The sequence below is a fragment of the Hyperoodon ampullatus genome, assembly GCF_949752795.1.
Source record: "Hyperoodon ampullatus genome assembly, chromosome: 2".
Classification (NCBI taxonomy): domain Eukaryota; kingdom Metazoa; phylum Chordata; class Mammalia; order Artiodactyla; family Ziphiidae; genus Hyperoodon; species Hyperoodon ampullatus.
In genome coordinates, this window is record NC_136915.1 from 164,336,697 (window position 1) to 164,357,665 (window position 20,969).

The 20,969-nt window shown below is 40.9% G+C and overlaps 1 protein-coding gene across 1 annotated transcript in view; it reads right to left on the bottom strand.

Moving 5' to 3' along the window:
• Positions 1 to 20,969, bottom strand: part of PAPPA2 (pappalysin 2) — a gene marked incomplete at both ends in the record, with an annotated part of 293,177 nt that overhangs the window by 53,398 nt on the left and 218,810 nt on the right. The window contains 2 exons of the mRNA XM_079728440.1: positions 20 to 188; positions 20,173 to 20,386. Of these exons, the coding sequence (XP_079584566.1) occupies positions 20 to 188; positions 20,173 to 20,386 (383 nt within the window). The remainder of the gene's footprint in view (positions 1 to 19; positions 189 to 20,172; positions 20,387 to 20,969) is intronic.

The window sequence follows — 20,969 nt, forward strand, 5'->3', positions numbered from 1 at the left end:
AAGTTCAAGTCATCCTTACCCTTTTAGTTTCCTCGTTACAGTTGAGCACACACTGGCTGTCGAGCTCAAAGCCGTTGGTGCATTCATACATGCCTTCAAAGACAGGAGAGGGGGGCTCGCACACCACTGGGACGCAGCTGCCTTGCTCCCAGATTCCATCTTCCAGGCACTGGATCTTCAGGAACTTGCTGATAAGACATAAAGCAAAATAGCCCATCAAAATCCCTCAAGGAGGTTATAGGAGAAGACTGGACCCTCAGTAACATGGGCTAAGGATTAGCAAATAGCCAGGGGCAGTTGGGTCTCCTTAGCCAAATGTCATACCTCTCTAGTCTAATTTCTAAGTCATGGAAGTAAAAATAGTAATGTGCACGTAATAGCAGTGATCACATTAGCTGTTATATAGTAATATTTTGTAATATTACTCTCCAGAGAGTTTTTATAACCGTCAGAGCAGCATCTAGACTTTTTCAGTTGGGTTTTCATTAAGCTCTTCATCTTGGAGCAGTCTCACACCCAAGGGCACTTGGAAATACCTGATAGGATGGAGTACAGAAATGATTATCACACACTCAGGGGACTATCCAGAAGTCATCTGAGGATCATCAGTGTTAATATGGTAATGTAATCAATGAAGCTGCCAATATTTATTGGTTCTCCAAAGAGGCGAGAAGATACAGCAGTAGGGGTCTTCTTAAAACAGAGGCTCTTACCCTGAACTTCAGAAAGGCAAGAGCCTCACTGGAAATTACTGTGGCCATTTTGTTTGCTTACAAGGCCATTTTTTTTCCTGGAAAGCATTCATAGCTTTTGTGGGATTCTCTGAGTAGGCACAACTCAACAGTGTCCTGGAAGAACTGCCCTTCCTTCGCATGCACAGGTGTGGCCTCCAACCAAAGAGACTGCATTTGTGGTGGACAGTAGTCAACAGAATTAGGTACTGCTGCTGCAGACTCAATCCCATTCCCCTTCTAACTCACTGCCAAACTGGAGGTGCTGTCCATTTTGCTGTTTTAATGCATCCACTTCTGATTCAGAACATAAGATAAGCTTGTGATGCTAAAACAGAAATAATCCTCTGACCCCTGATTCAACCACATGGTGGCCTTAAATTTTTATTTTCCAGTATCACGATGTTCTTTTTAAATTTAAATATGCCCACCATCTATACACGTTTAATGGACTATCATACTTTTATGCAATGACCCCTGCATGCTTCTCCAGTATTCTAATATTACACTAGTACAACATTTATCACATTATTTTATACATGTGTACATGTCTGCCTTTCCCACTAGGTTGGAAGCTGCCTGAAGGCAAGGATTGTGTTTTATTCTTGCTTTTAATTCCCAAGAACTAAAAAAAAAATCTGTCTTATATTAGGCATTAATCAAATATTTGCCAAATTGAATTATTTAACCAAAATTCACAGTGTGTTAGGCACACTGCATAGCACATTATATATTTTAACAAAGTGAACCATCAGAATATCCCTAATGAAGTAGTATTATCATTCCCATTTTATAGATAAACATACTCAGAGATGTTAAATAATTTGACCAAGATCCTACAGCACAGAATGCAGTTGATTTCAAAAAATTTAAATACATTTTAATAGTTTAACATATTTTAACAATATCCACTTAGATATTCGTGAAGGAGTGTTTAACTTATTATTAAATAGTTATTTAGATTCATACCTTTATTCCCAGTAATATTTTAGGATAGAAATCTGATTTTATGACTGGAATTCTTTAGCATCATTGTTTACGTGGACATATATCTACTATCTGTTAATAATAAATACTATTTTTGAGCTGTATTTCAGGTGTTTGGAAAGACACCTACATACATTATTTCACTGAATCCCCCAAACAGCATTTAAAGGTAAATATTATTATCAGAGAAGGAAACTGAGCCTGAGAGATTTAAAGCTAGCTCAAAGATCCACAGTAAAAGCTGCAGAGAGGACTTGGACCCAGGTCATCCTGCTGCCGAAGCCTGTGGTCCTTCCTGGGTCAGGTTCAGCTGCACCTCTTATGCTATACAATCCACTTTGAATATCAGTAATGTCTCTATCCTACTGAACAGCCCTTTATCTAGATGCCACATTTATAAGTGTGACCAAAAAAAGAAGATTCATTTGAAATTTTTGCATCGAGTACTAAATTATGTATAGAAAATTGCACAACTCAATATATAGCTCAAGAAATTTTTACATGTGAATACACCTGGGTGGTCACCACTCAGATCAAGGTACAGAGAATTTCCAGCCCCCTTAGAAATCCCTCTTCCCAGTTGAACCTTCCCACATCCCTGCAACCCACACTCTTCTGACTTTCATCAGCTTAGATTCATTTTGCCTGTTCTTAAACTTTATATAAATGAAATCACACACTGTGTACTCTTTAGTATAAGGCTCCTTTCCCTAAAGGAAGATGACATTTTATTTATTTATTTATTTAACATCTTTATTGGAGTATAATTGCTTTACAATGTTGTGTTAGTTTCTGCTGTATAACAAAGTGAATCAGCTATACGTATACATATATCCCCATATCCCCCTCCCTCTTGCGTCTCCCTCCCACCCTCCCTAACCCAAATCTCTAGGTGGACACAAAGCACCGAGCTGATCTCCCTGTGCGATGCAGCTGCTTCCCACTAGCTATCTATTTTACGTTTGGTAGTGTATATATGTCCATGCCACTCTCTCACTTCGTCCCAGCTTACCCTTCCCCCTCCCCGTGTCCTCAAGTCCATTCTCTGCGTCTGCGCCTTTATTCCTGGAAGATGACATTTAAAAATGTCTTCTCTGATCGATTTTCAAGGCAGCGTATGCAGTTCTTTTTACTATAACGAAGCTCATTTTTGTCCCTCTCCTAGGCTGGATAGCCTACTCTTTTTTCACACTACAGAGTTTATATTCTCCCAGGGACTCTCTCCTTTCTATCACCTCCCACAGATGAAATCCTTCCCCTACCTCAGCTGAACTGTCATTCCCCAGCTGGAGAGAGCGGGCAGTACCACTGACACCAGGGGAGAGGCAAGGCTGTAAACCTTGCATGTCAGCATGGTCATAAAGGAAAACCCTTGCTTGGCCAGGACAACAATATTTTGACTTCATGTGGTATTTTTCTCTGAATTGGTTGGAACACTTCAGCCATGGAAACAGTCCTCCCTTTTCTTGCCCAGAGTGGAGAGCCATTCAAGAATGCCGATTTCATATATTTCCTTGCCAGTTTAATAACCTCAGGGATGAGGGTAGAGAGATCAAACTTGGCTGGGGAAGAGTGAGTTGGCTGTTGCGGGTGGTACCCAGGTAATGTGACAGGCCCTGCACTGCAAATCACCAGTCATATCGGTGATAAGGGAGGGAGGAGGCTGTAAGGAGGCAAGGGAAGCAACACAGTGCACATGGGTGCCCCTGGACCCCAGAGGAGGCCCTCCAGGAAGGAGTGGGGAGAGGCTGGGAGAGAGGGCTGATTCCCTAGGAAATCCTGTTTCCTTCCTGCAGGGGTTCCTATGCCCCCTCAACCTCACAGATTCTCCTTACAGTTTCATCTCCCTTATACAGGGGCTGTCTTCCGCATGTCAATCAATCAGGTGACACAGTTCAGGCCCAACCCTCAGATTTCTCGCAAACCATTTGATTGGTCAGTGTCACTGGCTCCGTGTCAATGCCTGTCTATACCCACTTAGGAAATGACTCTTGAGATCCCATGGTATGGAGCTTGGCACTTGAGTGCCATGGGCTGGTTCTGGCCTTTGTTCAAAAAGGGACTGAGACTGTGGTAGGAATTCAAGGTGTCCTGCATTCCTCCCAGCTCCAGGAAATTTGGCTTCCACGTCGGGCCCTTGAAGGGGACTGAAGCCTATAGCAATGGCAGAACTTCAAGCCCCAGTGGTACCAAAACTGCTTCTGCGCTTCTTCTAGTTTGGTGATCTTGAGGAGTAACCTCTCACCCTTAAAAAATCATTAATGAAAACATTGGTTTATTCAGAATGGTCCAACTCCTTCGCATAAAGTGTATGAGTCAAAAGCTAAGAGACACTTTTTAAGTCATGAAGTGAACAGGTTTGCATTTCAAAGAATCATGGCATTGGATATTAGACAAGCACACAGGCAGGCCCTCACCAGGACAGAGATTCCAAGACTTTTCTGATAGTCCAGTGCAAGTGCCTTTCACTTGAAATATTCTATTTATGGACTATCAGCTCCCTGTATTTTCTTTATCCCAGGGGAGTAAGAGAGGCTAAAATATCTCATTTTACAGGCAGGAAACTGCACATTAATAACTATGAGGTGACTTGCTCAGTGTCACAGAGCTAGCAAGTCAAAGGCAGAAGCAAGAACAGAACACAGAGTTTTGAAATCATAACATAACACCCCAACATGGTGTTGGAAACACCAACAATGGTTTCCAAATGACATTTGTAGACCAGCCCCATCAAAATCATGTAGGAACTGTATAAAAAGCGAGATTGCCTAAATCTCCTGGAACTGCCCTCACATTCTATATTTTTAAATTTGCCAGCAGTCTTAACATGTGGCCAGGTTGGCAAACGACTAAAATCTATGCTACTTTCCTATGCTAGTAAAAATAAACCATAGGTGTAGAGATCAGAGAGCAAAATCACCCACCTAACAGCACCAGCCAAAAGGCTGGATGCTTAGCAAAGACCAAACATGACAGTCACAGCCAGACAACTTACTCTGTAAGTGGTACCATGAGGGTCTGGGGGTAGGGGAAGGTTTGTATTTATTTTCCCTCTAACTACTCCAGAGCAATCACCACAATTTCCAAGTTAGAAGATGCTTTTTCCAATTTCCAGAACTTGTGGTATCCACCTAGTGCCGAAAATCCAGCTGTGCTCTTTCTACTTCTTACATCATTGCCAGAAATAAAGATCTTGTAATCAAAACTTGGCTGAAAGTTTGATTGATGTTGCTGGAGGCACACATGAGTCTACCCCATCCTTCTATCACCACTGCAGGGTTTTCAAAAGTAATATTTATTTTCCATTGGAGAAAATAAAAGTATGATTGTTGAGTCCAAGGGAATTATCATGTCTTTACTGATCAAGGGCATCTGGTGTCTCCAATGAGTCGTCCCTCATGAGTAATAATAATAATAACAGAACAACAATAAAATATTGAGCACTGAAATGCTACGCATTGTACAGAAGGATATATATCTATATCATTTTACCCTCAAAACCATCCTGTGTGATTACGGGAGTTCTTGATTCCCTTCTCTCCACACATGCTCTTCTGTAACATCCCCAGCTCAGCAAATGATACCACCATCTACACTGTTGCCCAAATTTGAAACTTAGGAGACATCCTGGATTCTACTCTTTGTCTCAGTCTTACCTTTTCCCCAAGTGAGTATGATCTTATTCAATCCATCAGTAGGTCCTCTTAGTTTTACCTCCCAAACATCTCCAGCATCTGTTCCCATATCTCTTGCATCTCCACTGCCGTGAGCACTAGCTCACGTTCCCATCTCTCAACTCCTTACCGGAGACTTCACTTCTCTTCTGGGCCCTTTCCTACCTAGTCTGCAAACATCAGTCAGAGCGATATTTTGTAAAAACAAATAAATAAATCAGAACATGTCATTTTCCTGCTGAGGACATTTCAATTGCTTCCTGTTGCATGAAAAATAAAATCCAAACTTTCTCACTCACGAGGTCCCGCATGAGTTGGCCACACTTTCTCTGACCTCATCCTACGTCCCATTCATCTTACTTAGCGTGCTTTGTCCACACCGGACCTAGAATCCCGAGCACAACTCAAGCTCTTTCCTGCCAAAGGAAGTTGGTACCATTCTCTCTGCTTGTGATGCTTTTCTTTTTGTTCTTTTCCTGGCTGGCTCTTATTCTTATCTAAGGATAATTTTTGCCACCCAAGAGCATCCTTATTTTATACCTCTAATGTTTTTGGTTTTTAATTAAAGCACCTGTGTATTTTTGTATAGAATGCATACTCTGTAATTATTTTGTGTGTTGCCTGCCTCGCCCACTGGGATGCAGGCTTGGTGAGGGCAAGACCTTATTTTCTATTATATCCCCAGTGCTCAGCATAATGTCTGGTACAGAACAGGTGCCAATAAACGTTGGTTCAATGAATGTATAGATGTTTATTTTATAGATGAACTAAGTAGGTTTCGAAAAGTAAAATAACTTGTCTGAGGTTACCTAATGGCAGAGCAGGGATCAGTACAGGCATACCTGTTTCATTGTGCTTTGCTTTACTGCACTTCACAGGTATTACACCTTTTACAAATTGAAGGTTTGTAGCAACCCTGTGTTGTCAGATGATGGTTAGCAATAAAATATTTTTAAATTATGTACACTGTTTTTAAAGACATAATACTATCGTACACTTAATAGACTACAGTATAGTGTAAACATAACTTTTATGCACACTGGGAAACCAAAAAAGATTCGTGTGACTTGCTTTATCGTGATATTCGCTTTATTGCCGTGGTCTGGAACCAAATCCCCAGTATTTCTGAGGTATGCCCGTACCGTGATCTGTCTGATGCCAATCCCTAAGTCATAATCTGGAAGCACTAGTGTTCCTAGAAATGGAGCTGCAGATAAATTACTTCCCTTTACTTTGTGCCTTTGTACAGAGTATCTCAAAGTCTCACCACACAGAATATCCCTAAAGAGGAAAGGTAAGGACCAGGAGTGACCGTATTACTATTTCCATTACATAGGTTAGGAAACGAAAGCATTAATTGGCTAAGCGTTTTGCAGGGCACGTGGTCAGTTTCTGAAGTGAAATTAGAAAGCTTCTTCACTCAGAACATTCTAGGCCCTTACTGCTTACAGTGTGGTTCCCAGAGCAGAAACCACCTGGGAGCTTAGAAATGCAGAATCTCAGGTTCCCACCCAGACGGACTCAATCAGAACCTGCATTTTAACAAGACCCCCAAGTGATTCTTATGCACATTAAAGTTTAGGAAGGAGTTTTCTAGACCATTTTAAAAGGACGGTCCTCCACTCCACCCCAGACAGAACCATCCGTGCTTCCAAACTCCAGGCCAGCTTTCCTCTTAACAAACTGCAGACCTGGTTTCTCAAGCCAACATCCTAAATGGAGAGCAGCAGACTCCAGGCATAGCTAGTCCACAGCCGATCATAGTTGTTCTACCCTCGCTCACACCAGGCCTCCGGAGGCCCATTCCCAGTCCACTTGACTGGACAAGAAATAGTAATCAGCAGGATCAGCCCACCGGACATATGGGCTTTGACCTTTCATTTTCCCCTGACTCATAAAAATGCTTATAACTTACAAAGCTCCTCTTCCATGTAAAAGAGAGCCTCTCTGTCAGAGTGAGCAACCTGCTAACCCCTAAAAGCATGTGGTCAATTCTACTTCAAAGCTCCACCCCTCACTTCTATCTTTGATCTTCCTGCTGCTAACTCTTCGGTCTCCAAATTGGCAGGTGCGATAATGCCCTGGCCCTAAGTCTGAACCCCTACCTCAAGTTTGGGGCCACTGCTTCATCTCTCATTGCCTAAACTGTACAACCCTCAGCCTCTCTCACTTCAACAGCCCCCATTTAACCTCTTTTCTACCAGTCTCTTGGCCCCTCTCATGCATTCTTCACACAGCTGACAGAGCTATCTTCCTACTAAATCTGCTCAGGTTACCTCCAGGCCGAAAAACATCCTGAGGTTTCTCCAATGCCTGCAATTTAAACCTTAACATTATTCTGCATAATTCTACATCTATTCCCTTCAGGGTGTGTTTGAGGAGCTGGTGATTACACTGAAATGCAGGGGTGAACTGCATTTCATGTCTAAAACATGGAAACCTTAAATAGGAATTTCTTGCTTTCATTATCTTTCATCATTCAGTTGCTGCATACCTCGGAGATGTTGTGGGTTTAGTTCCAGACCACCGCAATAAAGTGAATATCACAATAAAACAAGTCATAGGCATTTTTTGGTGTCCCAGTGCATGTAAATGTTATGTTTACACTATACTGTGGTCTATTAAGTATGCAATAGCTTTTATGTCTAAAAAGTGTACATGTATTAATTTAAAAATACTTTATTGCTAAAAACAATGCTAACCATCATCATCTGAGACTTCAGTGAGCCATAATCTTTTGCTGGTGGAGGATTTGAAATATTGCAAGAATTACCGAAATGTGATGCAGAGACACGAAATGAACAAATGCTGTTGGAAAAACAGCACTGATAAACTTGCTCGATGCAGGGTTACCACAAACCTTAAATTTGCAAAAAATGCAGTATCTGCAAAGCATAATAAAGCAAAGAGCAATAAAATGAGGTATGGCTGTATTTGTCCATTCATATGTTCAGTCAACAGATATTCATTAAGCACCTAGTATGTGCCCATACATTACATTAGGTCCTGCTGTTGTAGAAACAAATATTAACACAATAATAAGGCCAGAAGACTAACCTGTGGGAACCCAAAGAGGGACATAAGGAAGGCTATCAGGAAAGGAACACTTAAAGATGGGTTTGTTAGAGAAGGAGAAGGACCTGCCAGGCAGAAGGAGCAGTGCATGCAAGAACCAGTGGTGTGAAAGGCAGTGTGTGCTTGAAGCCTTAGTCTAAAGTTTAAATGGAAAAAAAAAAAGGCCTATATGTGGCCCCTGTGGGGGAAAAAAGCCTGGGTGGGACAAAAGTCTGGCAGAAAAGGGCCACAAATTGTATGAATTCCATTTCAGAGGGTCGGACCTCTCATTTGTAAGGAATCCTTTGGCTATCTTCATAAAGTTTCTAGTTGAAGAATTCTTCTAGATATTGTTATATTCCTGTTCCTGGTCAGTCCAACTCACAGGTCTCATGAAAAGTGCTCATAGGATGTCCACACATTCACACCCTCACCTGGGAATCCACGAATCCATCACTGCCCATCATTCTTGCTCTTCCAGAAAACAAAGCTCTTTACATGGCTCCTTGTCCAGAAGTCATAGCAGTGATAAGACCTGAATCCACTAAAGAGTTACCAGAACTTCTGGCAAGTTGTGACCTACGTAATGACTTCAGAATTTACACAGGTGAACCCTGCGTTTGCCTCATCCCTCTAATGTGGGCTGGAATGGAAAGGCTGATTAACATTCTCTTTGCCAGTTTTCCCTGAATGAAGAGGAAGAGTCAGAGGTCACAGTGACCTTCAGCAAGTTGTTAGTGGCTTCACTGGGTAATTCCCATCAGGAAGATGGTGTGCAAAGTGGTTAAGAGCAGATGACTTGCAATCAGGAGACTAATGCTCAAACTCCAGCTGTGGCTCTTCATATGTCTCTGACTTTTATTAAGTCACCTCATCTTTCTTCTCTCAGTTTTCCTGTCTGAAAAATGGGGATAATAATAGCTTCCTTACAGGGTCCTTGAAAGATTTTATAAGTTAGTGCATATAAAGCATGTAGTACAATGACTGGTACATACAATGTTCAATAAGCTGTGGAAGTTATTAGCTCTGATGACCAAAATCACTCTCTCTCTCCGTGTTCCCTGTGTGTGTGTGTGTGTGTGTGTATGCACGTGCATGTATGAGAGATACGAGTGTGGAACATTAGCATTCTACTCAGTCTTTCTACCCTACTTAATTCTTCAGATTTTTGTCCCACCCAGAATCTTTCAGGAGACAGTTCATAAATTAGCTGGGCCTGACCTGACCTTATTACTAAAGAAAAAAGGCAAGCTCACAATCAAAATGTTCACCCAGTATGCTGAAGAAGGGCTTAGAGGGAGCCTGCGACAGGATGCGGTAGGAAAAAGGAAGTGTAGAAAGGGCATCACGGAGAGAAATTGTGAGTTGAAGAACCTAATGGCTTATATATAACAACCCAGCACTTACTCATGCTAGATTTTTTAAGTTATTTTTCCTGATTAATAAAGAAATCAGTGGTCAATATAATAGCAGAAGAGAAAGGACAGTTTTACAACAAGACACTCCCTAGCTTGGATTGAAGGTCACAGGGAAATCTATAAGTTCATCAAATGCTCTGTTCAAAGTGAAGGCTGCATGCCAATCACCAGAGCCTGTGAAGCCTGCAGCAGCGAGCTGGCCTGTGCCCAGGTGTGTGTGTGAGTGTCCAAGGCTTGGAGCAGAGGTTGTCACTTTCATGCCAAAAGAGGCTGTAATAAATTAGCCTAAATCTCACATTATCCTACAATGGCAAGAGAATTGAGGATTCCAAGGATAAACTTCGAATGTATTTACTATAAACACTAATTATAAAGCCAGACAATGTCTTAATGGAAAGAAAACAAATTTCTATTTCTCACAGATGCATGAGTGTACATAAAGACTACAGTGTGTCCCTTAATTGCCAAATCAGAGCTAACCTGTGTGTCTCTATATACATAGGGTTAGCATCTAGTCATGTATGTATATGCACAGTGTTATGACACAGAACTTAAAAATTAGGTATATTATTTTACTGAATTTTTAAAATTACAAATCCAGGGTACTTAAGGAGTTTTAGCATTTGCCTCAACTGCATATTTCATTTCATTAGCCAAGTCTTTCTTTCCTTTTTATGGTAGGATAAAATCAGTTGAACCTCAGAGAATCAAGCTATGGTTCAAAAAGATCAAAAGAGACTAAAAATTTAGGTAATGTCTCCAGGACATGCCCTTCCCTTCTCCTCCAAGACCAGCCTGACTGTATTTGCCCACCCTAATTTTTGAAGTATGTCCAGCTCTATCTTGCTGACGATTTAATTTCCATTTCTTTTTCTCCACATCCCCCTTTTTCCTTTTCACGGTCCACTTGAAGCCACTGTAGTATTTGGATAACTCACACTGGGATGAGATGAAACATTCAGAGGGGGTTCTGATTGGTGGAGGGAAGTACATGTATTTTTTTTTTTTAATTTAATGAACTTTCTCTTTTGATGTGTGTTTTCTTTATAGACAGGGGAAATGCACTCCCCTACCACCCTGGTAACTGAAGACCTATACTTCCCACTTGGAATGCCACCTTCAGTCTTTCTGGTCTCTATGGTGTTTTTCTGGGGCAAAGGAACCAACCACAGGACGGGAAACAACAGCCCCTGATAAAATTGTAGCTGAGTACATTCCTTGCTAAAGAAGAAGATTAGTTGTTAAACACACCAAAAGCAACATTTTACAAGGAGTATTAACCTGCTGGAAATGACGATGATGGTGATGATGATAAACAGCAGCTACTTCTGACTTGAAGTTTGATCTAAGAACTGTGCTCAGTTCTTTATATCTATTGTCTCATTTAATCCTTAAAAAAATCTGTAAGTATCCCTCTTTCCTATTATCCATCTGGTAAATAAAGATAGTCATGTTCAATAGAGATCAGTGACTTGAAAGGTCAAAGAGCTAATAAACAGCAGAGTTGGGATGTAAATTTATATCTCACTAACGCCAGAACCTGCGTAATTAACTACTAAGCAAAGAGATAAATCTTGGACAAAGGGAAGACTTCCTAGAAAGCTGACTAAATTTTCTTCTTCAGACATTTTAGAGAAGTGCTTAATCTTTAAACTCAATTCTAGAAATCCTTAAAAATGTACCCAATATTCTGTCTTCAAGAAAGATCTAGATCTAATCCTCTTGGGGGTGAGTGGAGAACAATTCACCAAAACCCATCAAGAGGAAGAAATAAAACCTTGGCTATTCATTTGGATCAGAAGCTCTCCAAGTATTACCTACTAAGTATTGCCTACTAAGATCTTGTCTGTGTAGTATTTGTGTTTATAATATATTGCTGCTTTTTTTTTTCCTGGTGGCAATAAATTTCATGTATCACTTCTCTCAATGGTGTTATACCAAAGTGTTAAATCTCCTCATTGATTCTGTTGAGATAGAAAATAAAATATAGACTTTTAGAGCTGGAAGTCACTCAAGATTTTCCATTATTTTTCAGAGGTGGAAAAAGAGGCTCAGAGAAATGTAGTAATTTACCCACGATCAAAAGCCTTATTAGCCAAGAGCATGGGCTTTGGAGTTAGAATGGTTTTAGCACCATATGTTGGCTGAGTGATCATGGGATGACTACTTAACAATACTCTGAGTCTCAGTTTCCTTATCTGGAAGAGGGGATAATAAAGTACTTAAATGTATTATTATTATATCATTATATATTACCATCTCATATTATTCTACATTATACTATTATTTTATCATATAATAAAATTTATCAGTGTCATAAGAAATAAATGGGGTAATGTATGTAAAGTTTTTCACACACACAGCACATAGTGATGAATCATCATTATCATCATCATCATCAACCCAATAGAACAGAGTTGAGACCTTATGTGTTTTAACTCTCTGCCACACTAAACAGTCTTCCTATGTGTACAGAGATGGGTCAAGTACACACATCTAGCTACAAAGCCCTCTCGCAACCTCCTCCCAGATCAGATCAGACAAACCTCACTGAAGGGTTTTACCAACCAAACATTTGTCAAACAATAAATAGGCACAATGTGAGGCCTATTTACAATATTGCAGTCTGAACCAACATTTGTGTTTCTAGAACTTAAGTAGATTTATGTTCTTTGGAAAAGTGACCCTCAGAAGGATGGCTATTTACAATTACTCTTAAAAAGGTATTACTACTACAGTACCTTTCAGATGGCATCTTGATGAATGACTAACTTAGAGGGAGAGGCTGTCTAAGTAAAGTTAGAAGGTTGGGATAATTTATAATTTAAATTAATTATGAGTCCTAACGAGGTTAGCTTAACCTTCACACATAAAGATAAAACCTAATGAGAAAAAGGTAACCACAGGAGTGAAAGACAAGGGAGAATATAACACGGTCTTTTTGATAAAATATAAGTCATACACACTTAGTTTAGCTCCCTGGGAAGTCAGGTTAATGAAACATTAACCTGATTAATGTGATTAATGATGACGTATGTGTGGAAGTAAATTGCATGGAAGGAAAAGAAAGGTGTGTGTGTATTATAAAATATGAATAAGAAAGAACTCCCGAAACTATCTAAACATGGCAATTTCTTTGAAGTTACCAGTGTTTGTATTTTCTCTATTAACTCCAAAAATAAATAAACCTCAAAGAGACACATGAAATCTGGCATGCAAAAGTGCTGCTATAGTAATTTTTTTTTTTTTTTTTTTTTTTTTTTAGGTACGCGGGCCTCTCACTGCTGTGGCCTCTCCCGCCGTGGAGCACAGGCTCCGGATGCGCAGGCCCAGTGGCCATGACTCACGGGCCCAGCTGCTCCGCGGCATGTGGGATCCTTCCGGACCGGGGCACGAACCCATGTCCCCTGCCTCGGCAGGCGGACCCTCAACCACTGTGCCACCAGGGAAGCCCAGCTATAGTAATTCTGAGAAAAGAAAACGTTACTCTGGATAGTTTTCAGAAAGTCAATATCCCATGACTGATATTGTTCTTACACAAAGAAAGGTTTGTGCTTCTAGATTGTGCTTCTTGATTTTGACTGCACATTGGAGTGACCTGGGGAGCTTTGCAAGAGACTAATGCCTGGGTGCCACTTCCAGAGATTCTGATGTAAGTGGTTTGGGGTTTGAGCTGGGCATTAAGAGATCTGAACTCTCCCCAGGTGATGCTAATGTACAGCCCGGTATGAGAACCACTGTTCTGGTGAGCTTGTTGAGAGGGAGAGGTCTAATCCTTTTTCTGTTACCACCAACTTGTACAGTTTGCCAATCAAGCTTAAATGTCAGTTGAATAAATGATTAAAACTGTCTCTGGAGAATGACCATTCCTTCTATGTTGCTGAGACAATTGTTAGAAGAAAAATAGACATAATATTTTTAAGGGTTCCTTCCACTCTAAAGCACTTGAAATAGAAATTTCCATACCCTCATAAGAAAAAAAAAATCCTCTTTCCTGCACCATTTTTAGCATCAAATTTAACATTAAAATCCTATCATGAATTTTCTAATAATTCAGTCTTTTCATCCAGTTAGAAACTATTTATTGAGTACCTACCAATAAATGTAGAAGCCACTGGGCACATGATGCTAAACAAACATCCATGGTCTATTGGACAGGTAATCGAACCACTTATGCTCAGTGAGATAAATGATGTTCTCAGGGAAGTTTTCTGTGCAGTGGGAAACCATGGGAGGGACACTTCCTACAGACTGGGGAGATCTGGGAGGCTTCCTAGACAAAAATCACACTTATGCTAAAAAATAGGGGAGTAGGAGTTAGCCAAGCAAAAGGCCACTGTTGGGGAGAGTTCTGGCCAGAAGGAATAGCATGTTTGAAGGCCCAGAGGCATGCTAGCCATGGTGTATATAAAGAAGTAAAAGAAGTCAAGAGCATTAGAGCCTACAGTACAGAAGGTGTTGTGTGTTACAGTTGGAGGGAAGTGATCTCTCAGGGAAGATAGTCAGCGACGAAGTTAGGTAAGCCAGGCCCAGCTAGATCATGCAAGACCTTGACAATATTTTAAGTTTTAGCTTTTTTATTTTCTTAGATGAAATAGCAGAAAGGCTTGTCATTTAGTTTTATGCAGGGGAATACTATAACTGGATTTGAGTGTTTTGAAGATCATTGTTGCTGCGAAGTAGTGAATATATTGAAGGGGGAAAGACTGGAGTTAGATCAGTTCAGACGTGAAAAATGATAGTGATCTGTCACAGAGAAATGGCAGCAGGGATGAGGAGAAATGGCCATATCTAGGCATCAGTAAGATGATGACACTCAATGGAAGTTGATGACTGAGGGTGAAGGACATTCGAAAGTCTCAGGTTATGTGCAGGTCCCTGACCTGCCCAATCACATGGAACACAGAAGGATGTGCAGATTTGAAAGAGATTATAATAGGCTCTGTATTATATAGTAAGAGTGTGAAAGGCAGATCGGATTTCCCAAGTGGCTATATCTGTAGGCTGTTGTCCTAATGGGTCTTATGGTCCTTACAGGAAGAGACTAGATAGCAGGTGTGGTTTTAGGAATCATCAGCATGTGAAAGGTAGTCGAGGCTATGGGGTAAATGATCTTCAGCCCAGACAAGTGTGCCGAGCAAGAGAGAAGAATGAGCACAGAGATACCAATATTGAAGAAATGGGCAGAGGAGAAAAAGCCAGAAGAGGAAATTGAGAAGAGACAGAGAAGAAGCAGGAAAATCAAGGGAGTGAGATAGAGCAGAATCAAGGAAAAAGTCTCAAGGAGGGTCTAGCCAACCATGTTGTAATGAAGAGCCAGACTCCACCTTTGATGTTTGACTCTGATGGCTTTCAAACCCCATCATATCACACATCTGAGCAAGCCTGTAAGAAAGCCTGGGTGCTTCCTCTTTTGGCTTCAGCAGAAAGTTCAAACCACGCCAGGTTCTGTTCACATGCACAAACCATCCCCCAAGCCTCACCCCCTAACCACCATACAACTCCAGACCAGTCTCCCTTCCCTGATTGCTCAAGCCATTTGAAGACCAACTTGGAATTTTCCCCTTCTCTCCCCTGAAAGCCTCATTATGTGAGTAATAAACCTTTCATACTCTCTTGGTCCATGTGTGGCATCATTACTTTCAACATCCAAACCAGACTTGGGTGGGAGGGTCCATCCTATCTCACAGGGTGACCGTGACATAAGCCAACTATTCGCACATAACATAAGGTCTAAAAAGAGTCCCTGCATTTGACAGCAGTGGGGTCCATGGCAGGCTCAGCCTTAGTGGAGAGATGGGAATAAAACCTGAGTGTCAAAGTGTGAAGGAGGGAGAAGATGGCAAGATGGACACAGTGAATACAAACAACTCTTTCACCAAGTTTCACTGTAAAAGGGAGGGGGGAAGCTATGGTAGCTGGAGGGGGACATGGGGTCAATAAAAGGCTCTGCTTGTTTGAATTTTAACATAGGAGAGACCTGAGCACAATTAAAGAGAAGTAACTAGGCGAGAGGAAGGAAGAGGCTTCAGATGTAGGAAAGAGGAAGGTAAAGTGATTGAGAGAAATTCTCTAGAAGGGGTACAGGATCCAGAGCAAAGGTGGAGGAGTTCATAATTCATTTTATTTTTTAAAAAAATTTAAATTTATTATAAAATATGATTACTTATTAAAATAATCCCAAAATAGAAGACAAAAAAATCTCCCTGAGTCACACCACTTGCCCAGGGTATTGACACTTCGGTGTTTTTTTTCTAGTTAAAAAATATATATATAAGTGTTTTTTTTTTTTTAACTGAAGTATAGTTGATTTACAATGTTGGGTTAGTTTCAGGTGTATAGCACAGTGATTCAGTTATACATATACATATAATACATAAAGAATATATATATATATATATATATATATATTCTTTTTCAGATTCTTTTCCCTTATAGGTTATTATGAAATATTGAGTGCAGTTCCCTGTGCTGTACAGTAGGTCCTTGTTGGTCATAATTCATTTTAGACAGTGAGAAGGGGGAGAACATGTTTGGAGGTGTCAATTAGCTTGCACACCTGTGGGCAGACCTTTGCACTTTAGGGAGTGAGGTGATCTGCTGGAAGTTAGGGAAGAGGTGTTTCTGGAGGAGAGGAGGTCTGAAATGGCCTTCAAGAACAGAGACAGTGTTTGTCTTCAAAACACAGAAGGGTCTGGACACAGGATGGAAGGCTCACGTCCCTGTCTTACTGCCACCTTGGAGTGCTGGTCTCCACTTGGTTTGCCTATTTCGAAAGATCTGTCTAGTTTTCTTTTATCACTCTCTGCCTCCACAAATTGGCTATGATCTCCTCTTTCTAGCTCACTTCATTATTTTTTTTAACTGTTTATTCATTTATCTCATTATAAAGTCTAGAAAACTTAGCAAATATAAACGAGCAGAAAAAGAAAAGTTATATTCCCTATAAACCTACTACCTAGAGATTACGACTATTAATATTCTAATCACTTCTAGCTTCTGAAGAATGATAAAAACATACCCTTAATATGGAAAATAAGGATTGTGTCATTTATAATAATTATGTTCTGCTTTTATCCACTTATTGTATTGTGAATGTTCTCTCATGTCTTTAATATTCTTCTAAACATCTTTAATGGTGACAGGATATTTCAAGATATGCCCGTATAATTGTATGGTTGTACTCTATAATGGGCATTCATTTTGTTTTATTGAATTTTTTGTTACTCTCCTTCTCAATTTTTCCCTCTGGAGAATCCATACAGTTTGGGTGATACTGACTCTACCCATGACTTCAAGGCCAGGTCCTTGACCCAGGCCAAAGCCACTGCATTTCCTTGTCTTCAGGAACTAGAGTCAGTGTGAGCAGTGTCACCAAATCCTGGGAAGAAGGGGCAAGGGATCCAGGGGTCAGGAGAAATAATGTCCATGAAAGAGGGAACATGGAGGCTGTGTGTTCCTGAGGTCAGAGCCTAGGTCTTACTGATATCTTCACTCCTAACCCCGAAGCTGGCATAGAGCACCCACGTAAAGAAGTGCCAACTGCAGCTGTGCCCTCCCTGCATCCGCAAGTGCAATGGGACAAAGCTTAAACAGGTTGGATAGAAGAGAAAGTCAGATGCAGCATTTATCTTTTTCTCTTGAAACAATATTCAACAGACTTGAGAAGAAGCAGGAAGGCAATGTACTTGGCTGATATTTTGGTAGTTGTTTCCTTCTTTTAAAAATAAATGAACAAAAAGTAATTTCTAGCATATGTATTGAACTTCATAGTTTATAAAATGCTTTCAGTACATTACCTGCTTTGGGCCTCAAAACAATACTCTTGGGTAAAAATCATTACTACTCCTCACATCAAGGAGGCAAAAACCGAGACACGTGGATGTGAACTACATTGTTCAGGGTCATGCAAAGAACAAGTGGCAAATTTGACCATCTAGGAGGTTTTTTCCACTACTCAGACAATGGGAGAAGACTAGCATGTGCCCACTCTGTCTGGGTTAATCTCCCTGTTAACTTCTCTCAACTTCTTCTCCCCCTGCCTGCATGTCCTAGAAAGAATTTTAGGGCTCCATCTGTACAACTCTGGGCTCCAAGCAAGGAACAAGGCTGACATAGTTCATTGGGTAAACACAAGAAGCAAGTGACAGTGATTTACTCCTGACTTGCAAACTTCTGATTACCAGTCCACTGCTGGCTTTGTAAACAGGTGTAAACTAAGATTAAAACCAGTTTATGCAGTGCAGTAAATAATTTAATCTCTCCTCAGCATGGTGCTTGTGAATGTAAATGTTTAAGCCCAAACCGATGCTGATGCTGTGATGCAAGCTTCCAGTTTCTCAACCAGAAAAGAAAGCTGTGCCAGCAAATGGCCCTTGTGGGCCCCTGCTGGGGCAGGGAAGCCGGTGGAGTCAGATATGCAGATGCAGCAGAAAGCCCATCGTCATGCAGGAAGCCTCACTGTTCCCAAGGCAAAGATCAGCCATGGGCCCAGGGGAGCTAGGAATAATGACTCCACCTTGAATTCCTCCTGGTCCCGAGAGACTTTTCTCTCTCCCTCTAGTCTTCATTGCATTGTTCTGCAGACACCTGAGTTGGCTCAGGTGTGTGAAAAGTGAGGCAAGAAGAGAAGAAAAAAAGCAAGAAAACAGCAGCCTTCAGGCTGGTTGTAATGCCATTCTCACTGGAAGATCATCTGGGTACTCACTACCCGTCACTGCATGGTGACGCAAATTGATCTAGACCCTATGACCATCACATGCAAATGTGTTTTCAGCTGTCAAAAACTGTTGACTATACCTGCTAGAGTCACTGAACCAGAATGCTGCTTCCTATGAATTTTTCATCAGTATTTATTCATGTTCTAATTATCCAGGCTCTTGCCTCGGGCTGAGATCTTGAGGAGGGGACTTCCCTCTCTCCCTCCCAAATATGATCTTGGGCTTTCTTGGGAGTGAAAGGCTCCAGGCAAAGCCGGACTCGATCCATCCCATACTGAGATGGCTGGATGTTGACTAGAGAAGGGCAAATTGGAGCCAGAGAGTAAGCTTCCTGTTTTTCTTTTGCTCCCTTAGAGAATTCTAGCTTACAATCAAAGTTGGTATCTCCTGGAATCACTGGTAATGCCATGCTGGGATTAGGTCAGTTCAAAAAAAAAGTCTTAAAAAAAATACCTACTATGATCAGATTTTGAACTAAATCCTGGGTAATAAATAAATCTGATTTTCTCCTTTACTGACATAATTTATGGTAGGAAAATAATAGTTACTATTTACTGAGTACAAGCTTTTTCTTCTGAAAGCTTTTTGCTTGTTTTGTTTGTTCAGAAAATGCTTCTTTCTCTGAAACCATTTATTGAGCATTTAGCACAAACCAGGCACTGGGCTGAATATGTATTATCTTGTTTAATCCTCAACTGAGCACTCTGCTGAGGGCATTATCCCCAGCTTACAAAGATGAGACCCAGAGAGTTAAGTAACTTGCCTGAGGTTACTCAGCTAATAAAATGGGGAACAACTGGGATTTGAACCCCAGCATGACTTTCTTTAAAACCCTTCCTCTTACATTGTGTGGTAAGCTTTTGTTCTTTCTGATCCACCATGCGTTCAGAAGAAAGGCTCTCTTGGTTTCCGGGTCTAGGAGTGTATACACACAAAGTCCAGGAGAAAGAAAGCATAGAGACTATAATTACAATATTAATAGCTAATATGTATTGAGTTTTATGCTTTAAAAATAAATTCACTGACTCATGTTTTATACATACTATTTAGTTCCTAAATTATTATTATTATTATTATCCTCATTTTACAGATGAGGAAGAATGAGACAGAGAAAGAAGACTTCCCAGCATCACATAACCAATAAATACCTGAGCTGGGGACCATCCCAGACAGTTTCTCCCATAGCCACAACCATAAGCCTCTACCTGTCCTGATGAGGATGTTCTAGGACAGAGTTGGATTTGGGTGATGTGTGTACTGCTTAAAAAGCTCATAACACTTACTTTCAAGGAAAATAATAATTTGGGCAGAGATTCTTTTAAAAACACCTAGAGGAGACTGTGGAATCTCCTATGAGAAAGGATATCTTTACAGAAAGCATACTTGGCCAGCCTGCCTGTCATGACTGGGGAATACACCTGTGCAGGTGAAGAGAGATTATATAGAAAAACAAACACAACAAACAGTGGACAACCCAGAAGGTCTTAATATTATTTCCAAAACAGTGGTCTAGGATTTGCAAATGAAGGAACAGGAACAAGGTACAAGGGTAGAGAGAACTGCAAAGACCAGGAACAATCCAACTTACTTCCTGACTTTATTCTCCGCACTTCCCATCACGTAGTAGCCCGGTTTGCATTTGTATCTGCAGATGGAGCCCACATCATGGTTGCCCTGGAGGCAGTGAGGCAGGAGCAAGTTGGCGTTCGGGATAACAGGGGGAACATCACACTCCAACTTGCAGTAGGCTTCAGGGAGAGACCAGAGCCCATCTTCAAGACAGGTCAGCCACGGGCTCAGTCCTGACTCCAAGAAAGAGAAGCACAAGATGCTCAGAACAGAGAGCCCAGAAATAAAATACTAGCAGAGAGAGCAAAGACCTGTCAACATACCGTCACTCTTAGAAAGTCACATTATTCTTTGTGGAGCAGCTTTTCTAAAACCTCAGGTCAAATGTTTATCCTATACCTTTGTGCCCACAGAGCATCTACTGTGCTCTCGTATACAGCACAGAGGTCAGAAAGCTCTTTCGTGACCTGAATGAAAGGAGGGCTACCAACCAAATCATTACCTCACTTCCTCACTACAAATAATAAAAATAGAGTAGTGACAGTATTGTGGAAAGCATTATAGTAATACTAGATGACACTTTTATAGTGCTCCTTATATGCTAGGCACCGCTCTAAGCATTTTACATGTATTCACTTGTGTAAACTTCAAACCTCAAACAACCCTATGAAATAGATACCATCATTATCCCCTATTTTGCAGCTGAGGAAATTGAGTTTAGGTAACTTGCCCAAGCTAGTAAGAACAGAGGCAGGGTTTGTACTCAGGCAGTTTGGATGCAAAGTTCTGCACTTCAACAGCCTACCATATGCCTCA